At 42.1% G+C, this 10,004-nt stretch overlaps 2 protein-coding genes across 2 annotated transcripts in view; one reads left to right on the top strand and one right to left on the bottom strand.

The window, feature by feature from the left end:
- Positions 1-3,355: 3,355 nt before the first annotated feature.
- On the top strand, positions 3,356-5,806 carry gchfr (GTP cyclohydrolase I feedback regulator). Its single transcript, XM_035742778.2, has 3 exons — positions 3,356-3,528; positions 4,323-4,417; positions 4,778-5,806. Exons 1-3 carry the CDS (start codon positions 3,493-3,495, stop codon positions 4,905-4,907), a joined length of 261 nt encoding a protein of 86 aa, XP_035598671.1. The 5' UTR covers positions 3,356-3,492; the 3' UTR covers positions 4,908-5,806.
- A 2,082-nt stretch (positions 5,807-7,888) lies between these two features.
- LOC118362440 (dnaJ homolog subfamily C member 17-like) overlaps positions 7,889-10,004 on the bottom strand; it is a 60,181-nt gene continuing 58,065 nt past the window's right edge. The window contains exon 11 of the mRNA XM_035742775.2: positions 7,889-8,315. Within this exon, the coding sequence (XP_035598668.1) occupies positions 8,196-8,315 (120 nt within the window). The 3' untranslated portion in view covers positions 7,889-8,195. The remainder of the gene's footprint in view (positions 8,316-10,004) is intronic.

The following is a 10,004-nucleotide window of genomic DNA, read 5'->3' as shown; positions in this document are numbered from 1 at the left end:
AAGTGCTCCCTATATCCAATCCTTGTGACTTTTCACTTGGAGACATCTTAGGGTCCAAGGCAAAGCAGGAATCTGAAGGAGCATTCTAATAGGCATTTATTACAATTATTTTACATAGCGATAACAATCTAATGATAAATTGGGTATGAGTGGCTGTTTAGCTAATTCAATACAATACTTATAACCAAACACTATAAAACGGCAGGCAATCAACTATCAACCAATTATCATTGCAATGCCTTGTGTATAAATCACACTTCCGCAAAGGACAGAGGTGTATTTATTTTTTTGTGGTGGAAAACATAACTGTGTGTTTTGCGACCATAGCACACGTACACATTTAGAAACTGGAACTGTAGGTGGCATATGGATTTCCAGTGCATTCAGCAAATAAAACATCATTGAGTATGCGTGAGTGAGAATGTGTGAGTGTGTAGTATTCAGAGATTGACTGAGCTACTGCTGTTTTGATTCATTAAACTCCCTGTTGCTGAAGCCCGACAGGGTCAAGGGCATCCTTGCATTTCCCATCATGTGGCAGTATGTGTTCTTACTGCTGTCTGTGGGGAAGTACTCTTCAGACAATAAATAGTATATCTCCCCTCATCACTAATTCTCAATGGTGAGGTGAAGGAGAGGCCCTTGTCACAGCAGCAAACTGCTTCCTGTGGCTGGGTTGGCTGCTCCGGGGATGAGCCCTGCTGTCCCTCCAGGTCACTGTAAAGGCAACCTGGTGCTCTAATAATGCACAGCAGATGAGCTCGATCAGGAAGTTCCTCAGAGGACCACAGGACGTTCTGAGGGCCCCAGGAATACATTCTAAGAGAGTGTATTTTTGGCAGAAGTTTCATTTGTTTTTGGAGTACAGCAGCGACAGCTCCACTGGTTTCCTGTTTTCATTCCTGAATCAGGTCTCCTGTGCTCTTTGGGTGGCGATAAAAATACGAAAAAGACACTTTCTGGGAAACTACCCTTACTTTTTTACATTTATTTTTTTACTTCCTTTGTGCAGATGAGTGGGTAAGAAGCCTACTGGTGACATTGGTCTACAAAGCCAGCAGGTGGCAATCTTCTCACCAAACCTCCCACCTGTGTCAATGGGAACGCAATAGCCTGTACTTATCAGCTTGTTAGAGTTTGTATGACTGTGTAATGCAGCGTAGAAAACATGATTTGATAAAGACATAAATTATGCTTGAGAAAGACAGTCGTTATTTAACAGCAAGATTATAATTTGGGATTGATGTACCATACAAGTGACACATGCTAATAAAATGTATTTCCAGGAATCACATAAAAGCAGAAACCAAAATGAGTATGTGTTTCATAATAACAACTTCCAAACCACATAAACAAATTGTCTGCAACTCTGGTGTATCAAAGTGCATGGAATGGGTTTTGTGTACCATGAGTAAGGTCTGGTTTACTCCCATATCTCTTCCCATCAGAGCAATATCAAGCTGTGATCACACTATAAATTACCAGCCCCACTGAGCATAACATTCAAAGCCAAACTGATTGTCTGTCAAGTCCTCTTTGGCATCAAAAGGACATTACATTCATATTGCTGATTTAATCAATGTCCCCCTCCATTGTTGTTAGGATAAGGGTTATGTCTTTCATTTCCCCTACAGCCTCAAAAGACTAATCCAAATCATTTTTTGCTGCACTGAAAGGGAAATGAATAAATCTCAGAAAAGGAAATCATAGTTCCAGACTGTAAAAATATGGTTGGGTTCTGCATGCATACAAAATCACAGTATATACTATAGGACTGTGTATTAACACGTGTTGTGGGTTGGATCCAAAAGTCATATGTAACAAAATTGGAAAGGCAACATAATAGCCCATACTTAGCACCTGGAAATACTGTCACCATTCATCAATACAGTGATGGGATACTGAAAGCAGCAAAGTCTATCGCGATAATGAGTGTTTGACCATGGAATGTTTCCCATTATAAAAAAGCTAAACATCACGAGAGACAGAGGTAAAAACAACAACAAAACCAGAAGAACTCGGTCAGTTATTTGAGATAACTTACTTGTAGCCTAAAGAAGCTCTTCACATATGTAAGATTGCTACACATCCGTGTTTTGGCTGAAACCTCAGTGGACATAATGGACAGTTTCAAAGCCACATAATTAAAAGATAAACCTGAGCCCAACCGAGAAAACCAAGAACATGGCAAATATTCAAGCCACTATACACAATGGAGATTGGACGTAAATCATTCTCTTTACTTTTGGCTCTGTACTCCAACAGTTCACATTTGAGATTAAATTATGAATATGAGGCAAAACAACAGCATGTCAGCTTTTCTTTGAGGGTATTTATCATACATATGTTTTACTGTTCAGAAATGAAAGCACTTTTCAGAAATGAAAGCACCCCCCACCTATAGTGTATTAAAGTAGCCAAAGGTTTAGTATGTGTTTTGGGTTATGATTTGCCCAATTTTAACTGAATGGTGAATTATGACTGGAGTCATTTTCTTTCTAAGTGAGCCGATAAGATGTTTCTGAACACTTCTAAATTAATCCGGATAATGAGTGAGAAAGTTACTACAACAAAACATGCTAACCTTTCACCATTACCAATAACAGGGAAGGTTCATTCATGATTATCCATAATCATGGTAGCATCCAACTTAATGTAGAAGTGTTGAGAAACATCTTCTATTCTTATTTACAATAAAAGTGACTCAAAGATGACAATATATTATTCACCATTTAGTTCCTATCGGGCAAAACATCCTCTGAAACACAACCAAACACTGCAAATGCATCCAACAAATTTGCAGTCACAAGCTTGATAACGTCATTGCGTGCAAGGATTATGGGACCAAATACTAAACTTTTGACTACTTTAATACACTATAAGTGAACTAGTCCAAATACATATGACTTCTTAAAATGGGGGGACTATATGCATAAAGTGCTTTCTAAACGGTAAAACAGATATGAAAATACCCTCAAATAAAGGTCACATTCTGTAGCCTCATTTGTAACATTTTATCCACAAAAAAAATCTGGATTATAGAGGCAAATTAAAAAGGTTAGTTTTACTGTCCAAATACAAACAGAGGGGAGTGTATACTCTTTAAACAAATAGTGCTGCTACATTTATGAGTGGCCCTGATTTTAATAGGTCTGACAAAAAAGCCATACATTTGACATCAGATATGCCTTTAATATAAAACACGTTCACATTCTGTCCAGTTTGATGCGTAAAATAAACAATATTGTGTGCCTAAATGAATAGCTTTTTCTTTTACTATAATATTGGGACAAGCACGCGCACTGTGCATGCACCAGCATTGTTGACAAGAAGCTGGGAGAGCTATGATTGGTCCATTGCGATGGGTGTTTCCGCATTCTGCTGTGAGCTGTCAGTGCGAGTGTAACTTGGAAAGCGCACTGTGGTCTCTCTTAAGTAACTGTCTTATCATCCATTCCCGGGGGACTACCCGTTAAACGGTTGAGATCCAGGATGCCCTATGTACTCGTTAGTACTCAGATCCGGCTGGTTAGTATTCCTCTTCCCGTCATAGCATACAGACTGCATCCTTGCGGTTGACACGCACGCCGAAATGTTATAGAGACTAAAGACTTTGTAAAGGAAGGCTCTGCAACAATGTCGCCGATTTTGACGTGTAGCTTATTACATAGGTATCAGCTATGTCCAAGTTTGCAACATTGTAACATTTGCAAACATGGAAGCGAAACAAATTCGAACTAGTGCATAGCAGCTCGCGTCTCGTTTCTTTTTCTTCAGTACACCAAATTAAAAACACGTTCACTGCCCAGTCAGATAAAGTATGTAGGCCTATTTCTATTTCTGTGCATAACTGGTAAATTGTTATAGAGATTGTGGATGGCATGCCATGCATATTTTCGGTGTTTGTCAATGTATTTCAAGAATGCAACGGAGTGTACAAAACATTAAGAACAGATGCTCGTTCCATGACAAACTGACCAGGCGAATCCAGGTGAAAGCTATGATCCCTTATTGATGTCACTTGTTAATTCTACTTCAATCAGTGCAGATGAAGGGGAGGAGACCGGTTAAAGAAGGATTTTTAAATCTTGAGACATGGATTGTGTGTGTGTGCCATTCAGAGGGTGAATGGGCAAGACAAAAGATTTAAGTGCCTTTGAGCACACTGGTTTGTGTCAAGAACTGCAACGCTGCTGGGTTTTTCACCCTGAACAGTTTCCTGTGTGTATCAAGAAAGGTCCTTCCTAATATTGTGTATCAATATTAGTAATGTGTTAATGGTTTGTAGCATTTGTGCACACACCTGAATATCTGTTTTTCAGGAGACTGGGCCAACCATGGTAGGAGATGTATACTCTGACCCAGCAATAATGAACTACCTGGGAGCCAGGAAAACCACCATGCTGGGGAACAATTTGTGAGTGTTGAGTATATCTCATTGTATGTCTCCATCCTTACGGCCAAGATTATGACAAGCCTCTGAGCGACGGAAGAATGGTGTAGTAGTGGTATAAGTTGAACCAGAGCAGGACATAGGCTGTTGTTCTGTAGTTTGAGAGCAGACAAGCAGAGCTGATTGAACAACAGGGAAGTGTTGTCATTGCGGATCTGCCACAAGTGCTTTTGGAAAATGAACCAAGGTGTGGAGGGAATAATCAAACACAATCCTGGCTCATTTAGCTGAGTTCTCCTGCGTGTGTTCGCACTCCTGACAGAGTTCACAGAATGAGTTTGACATTTTACATCTGAGAAACTAAAAACTTTCTGCCCCTTGCAGCTCGGAGTACCACGTGGACGAACCTCCGCGGTTGGTGTTGGACAAGTTGGAGAAGATTGGCTTCCGTATGGTGACGATGACAGGCGTGGGACAAACGCTGGTGTGGTGCATGCACAAGGAGACTGAGTGACCTGACTGTGGATCAATGACACTGATAGTGTGTCTTGGGCCACAAGGTTGTGGTGGTAGTGTTCTGTCCAATGAGGAGCAAGAGCTCAACCTATATTGTACGTATTACATCAAAAATCAAGGATGGATTCTATACATTAATTTTGCTACTGTTCTTTGTGATGTAATGGTCCTTTGTTTTCCATTTATTACTTTTTTTAGCAAGGGGTGCAGATGACTGAATTTCGAATGATCAATTCTCCAGATCGTTATTTGCCCCGTTAGCAAATGTGTGAATTTGTATAATGACAGTACTTGTCCAAAATCTTTTGTACTCCCATTCAAATTCACTCCAATGTGATGGAGCAGCTACCAAATGTGTGTAGTGGTTTGTTCGTAATCTATCGTAGCAATGGGTTTACAGACATCAGGGAAACAGGACGATGTCAAGAAAAGTACATTCCAGAGAGGAATGTAGTTCACTTCATTACGAACTGAATCTGAATGTCAAGAGTATGATGTTGAATCAGTTCCAAAGTTTGACATTGCCTTTAGGCCAAGCAAATATTCCTCTATCCTGAATCCTATTCCATTTTCTCAAATGCTCTGTAAACAGGTGTCGATTTAACAGTGAACTGCTTAATTATGGGCCATTCCCAACATTGCAGAGAGAAAGAAAATAGAAAAGTAATAAATACACAATGAGTAATGATAACTTGGCTATATACAAGGGGTACCAGTACAATGTACAGAGTTATGAGGTAATTGAGGTAGATATGTACATACAACTAAGAAATAAGTGACAGAAAACTGTCAAAAGTTGGTGTAAAAAGGAGCTGTGTGAGAATGTTAGTTTTCATATCATTGGTAATATAATTAGATGCATGTGAAGAAATGATAATAAAGGTGATTTGATATTTGTTCCGTGGCATGTCCCAACTCTCAAGGAGGTAGAGTATACTTAAAAGGACAGGTTGGAAGTCTGATCTCCCTGTCTGCCATCTGTCAGTACAATATGGTAAGCATTACATTTGTTGGACAAATGTGTCATGCTCTCTGAAAAAAAAAGCTCTAAACAAGCCATTGGAACTGTGCCTTCACGCCTCAGGTTGAGGGGAAATATGGCACGTCTGCAGTGGTTTTTAGACTCTCAAAGTGGGCCAGTGAGACCTCAGTTAGTCGGGTCCTGTAAGTGTGACGAGTGTGCTGCAGGCATGCCTGGTGGAGACCATCTGAGCCAGCACTTCTGCTGCTACTGGGTGGTTTCATTAGTCTCTGGGCTGCCAGCGCATATCTGAGGCTAACCCTAGATCACCAAGCCTTCGCCAGGCCTCCTGCTGTGACTTGGCCACAATTTACACCCAAATATCAAAAGGGCCCCTAATTTCTCCATGCGGGCACAACTGTGGTCGGTTCCAGGTTCTGCTGGCATCTGAGGAGCTGCCAGCTTCCACACGGACAGAGGATCTGAGGAAGAGGATGCTGTGAAGATGCCGCCGGAGGCTTCTGTTGATTGGATGGCTTTTGTTGGGACGCCACATCTTCCTGTTTCATTTGCATGCAGCACAATCCGGATATGTTCCTGGAACTGTAATTGTATTCCCTCTTGTAATTTGGACTCAATGTTCAGCTTTTTTCTCTCGGGTATGACAGGCCGTCCATCAAATGCATAAATAGAACCATCTGATTAGTGTATATTGCAGTAGGAGAGGAGAGTGTGGGGAGAGAAGTGTTGGGACACGATGGCTCACACCACAGCTGTCCGTTGTTGTGTAAGAGAGCTGCGGCAGGCTGGGAGTGCCGGGGAGATGGATCACTGGGTTGGACCAACCAGCTGGCTATGAGTCTCCAAAATAACACGATGACAGGAAGAAACTTCACACAGCCCCAGGAATAGACTACATTATACCATAGTCCCCTGAGGGACAACATACATCTATTTTGTTTTTGGATGTCCCACGGAGAGGACGCTGTTACAAATGTTTGTTTCTCTGGTCAGAGTGACTGTAGCCTAGCTCAGTGTGTCAGGTCCTAAATGGAAGTGGCCCAGACATCCCAGCATTCGGCTGTGACATCAGGAGACCTCTTCCTCCATGAGCAACTCCTTTAACAGCCTCTGTTGGGAAACTCATCTGAAACCACAACATTCTGGCAAGAGAGGAACGGTCATGATACTGTATGAATATATCTTTCATGAATGCCAACTATTTACGGGACGTGTACATTTGATCTTCAGTTCAGTTGTTTTCATTGGGATGACCAACTAGTCATCAGATTCTCTTCATGATACTTTCAAGGAACAGATGTATTTATTGTAGCACAACCAGTAAACAGGATTTGACAGAGGAGACGAGGGTGAATCGCACTTAGAATAGGCATATTTTGAACGCTAACTCCAATGTAAAAGTTCAGTGCAGGGTGGTACCAAAGTCTTCAGATCAAGTTACAGCCTTGAAGTTGTACAGTACCTTCGATATACAAAACTCAAAACAATCATAACCACCACTGTTGTAATAAAGGGCCTTCGAGAGTATATTCCCATTTCATCACGTGGGGCCACAAACATTCCCTTGAAAACATGCCTACAGTACTACCACTCCCATCCCAGGCTGATTGACAGTTAAAAATATAATAGCCATGATTTCCCCATCTTCTTTTCACATGGTCTGTGGTTTACACTGTTGGAAGACAACTTCAAATTGCATTAAAGGGAAACGACTCAGTCTCTTTGCTGCAAAGATTGTTCATTACCCTAACTTTTTACAGTTTGAGAAAGTGATAGTGACAGATGCAAATGACATGATTGCATCATTTAGATGTGTTGGATGGCCCATCTCTTTGGGGTCTTTTGCAATACGTTATGATAACATTCCTTGTTAGTATAAAGTTATTGTTCCCCTGTTCATCTTACAAGTGGTTTGGATGAAAAAGTACACTGGTTGAGTTTACATTAGAATAGTAGCTGGTAGTAATTCAGTAAATGACAAACCAGAAACTCACCCGTTCTTTAAAAAATATGTTTATTCAACAGATATATATTTTTTTTTTTTTAAACACAGATGAGATGTGCTTTATGAAACTAAAGCATCAGGTGTATAGTAAACTGTAGTTTAGTTGTGGCTGGGAAGAGCTGGACTGGGTCTGGGGCCAGGATTCATTCAAAGGTACATTGAAGCGCGGAGATCGCATTCACAGTATAGGGTGCAGATGTCAGCTCAAACGGAAATTACCTTCAAATGTCAAGCACCGCACGCTTACAGAAAACACACCTTGGATTGAATCCCGTTCTGAGACTGGATCTGGGCTGGTACTATGCTGCATCCTCCTCGTCCTCTCTCTGCATCTCCTCTATGAGTCTCTGTCTCTCTGATGCTTGTCTCATATTCATCAGCACCACGCTCTCATAGTCCCGCTCACTGCTCAGGGCGCCCTGTAAGGGTAGACAAACAGTCAGACAGGGACAGGCAGGCAGAGGACAGGTACAAAGCATGTACAACCTGTGATCTTTACCATAGTCATTTCACCACCTTTACCTTAGTTACCAGTGTAAAACGGTCGATATGAAGGAGCAAACCATGCTAAGCCATTGCATTAATAATGGGATAACACAGTGCAAATACAAAAACAAGCTCTACATGTGACATAAGTGTGCAACAGAGCATGGACCAAATGATAACTGTCTGTCACTCGCGGCTGCTGTCTGTTTTTTTTCACGACAGGACCAGAGAGAGGAGAGGACAGGTGAGGGGAAGGGAGGAGAGGACAGGTGAGGGGAAGGGAGGAGAGGACAGGACAGGTGAAGGGAAGGGAGGAGAGGACCGGACAGGTGTGTGGAAGGGAGGACCGTTTTAGACATACAGTGCCAAAAAGTTTGCCCCCTCTCTGATTCTCTATTTTTGATACTGAATGTTATGATCTTCAACCGAAACCTGAGTTTACCCCCAAAAAGATGCATAATTTATTAAATACATTTTTAAAAGTAATTGCCCCCTTACACTCAATAACTGGTTGTGCCACCTTTAGCTGCAATGACTGCAACCAAATGCTTCCTGTAGTTGTTGAGCAGTCTCACAGACAGACAGACAGACAGACAGAGACACACAGTAAGCACTAGGCTGCACGGTAAGCACTAGGCTGCACGGTAAGCACTAGGCTGCACGGTAAGCACTAGGGGCTGACACACACAAGTATGCAAAGACACGCTTACCAGTGGTGTTTGGCGGATGTGACAAATACAATTTGATTTGATGCATGTGTACACACACACAGTCAGTCAGACACACACACCGCCCCTAATCCTCAATGGGGGTGGGGGGCGGAGTGTCCACAGAATAAACCTGTTTTATAGGATTAGATGGAGGAAGTCTGCTGGGCCAAGGAAGTGTCTCCCTAACAAGCCAGTGAGCAGAGAGAAGTGAGTGTGTGAATGTGAGAGAGACAGAGTGGGACACAGAGAAAGGGGGAGAGAGAGAAAGTGTAGAGACTGAAGGAGGGTTAGAGAGTGGCTCGGTGAGGTAAACCATCTGGAAAAGATCACTGGGACTCCAGCATCCACCCGTGTGTACAAGAGAGAGGGGTAGGAAGAGAGGAGGAGAAAGAGGGATGGCGTGGGGAGGCAGGCTCCCTCTCCATGCTGTTGGATAGACAGCTGTGATTATCATTCCAGTAATGTGAGATCAAGTCCTTGTCTAAGATGTAACCATGAAATATCACGCAAGCTCACTTAAGTAAATAAACAACTGTTGCATCTTCAATTAAACAAAACAAAGGGTGTAACTGTGGGCCGGAGGGAATGCAGTCCCCCCCCTTCCACCCACCATACACCTTTACTCCACACAGACCTCTACTGGCCATTCTCTGAAATGCTTATATGAAAAACTAGGCTTATATGGACACTAATACTGTATGTCTCTATTTATTTCCCATGTAAGGTTAATAGAGATTCTATTGGTTCACTTCCCATGTAGGAGGTGAGCTCTGAACACAAACAGGTGTCTAAGGAGAGTGACACAGTTCTCCATAGATGAGAGCAGTTTCCTTGCCTGGTGGGCTCACACTCAACGTACGCGTTTAGTCTGTGCATCCCTGACTAACTTAACACTTGGGGAGGTGTGTTTGT

Source organism: Oncorhynchus keta, chromosome 29 (assembly GCF_023373465.1).
Source record: "Oncorhynchus keta strain PuntledgeMale-10-30-2019 chromosome 29, Oket_V2, whole genome shotgun sequence".
NCBI lineage: Eukaryota > Metazoa > Chordata > Actinopteri > Salmoniformes > Salmonidae > Oncorhynchus > Oncorhynchus keta.
Note: the sequence above shows the minus strand (reverse complement) of the source record. Positions and strands in the feature narration are given on the sequence as shown.

What these genes read in the sequence shown, in the direction of transcription:
- gchfr (XM_035742778.2), top strand. Translation starts at nt 3,493, where the DNA reads ATGCCCTATGTACTCGTTAGTACTCAGATCCGGCTG. An exon ending in TTAGTACTCAGATCCGGCTG is followed by an intron (nt 3,529 to 4,322) that starts GTTAGTATTCCT and finishes TCTGTTTTTCAG; the next exon opens with GAGACTGGGCCAACCATGGT. An exon ending in ACCATGCTGGGGAACAATTT is followed by an intron (nt 4,418 to 4,777) that starts GTGAGTGTTGAG and finishes TGCCCCTTGCAG; the next exon opens with CTCGGAGTACCACGTGGACG.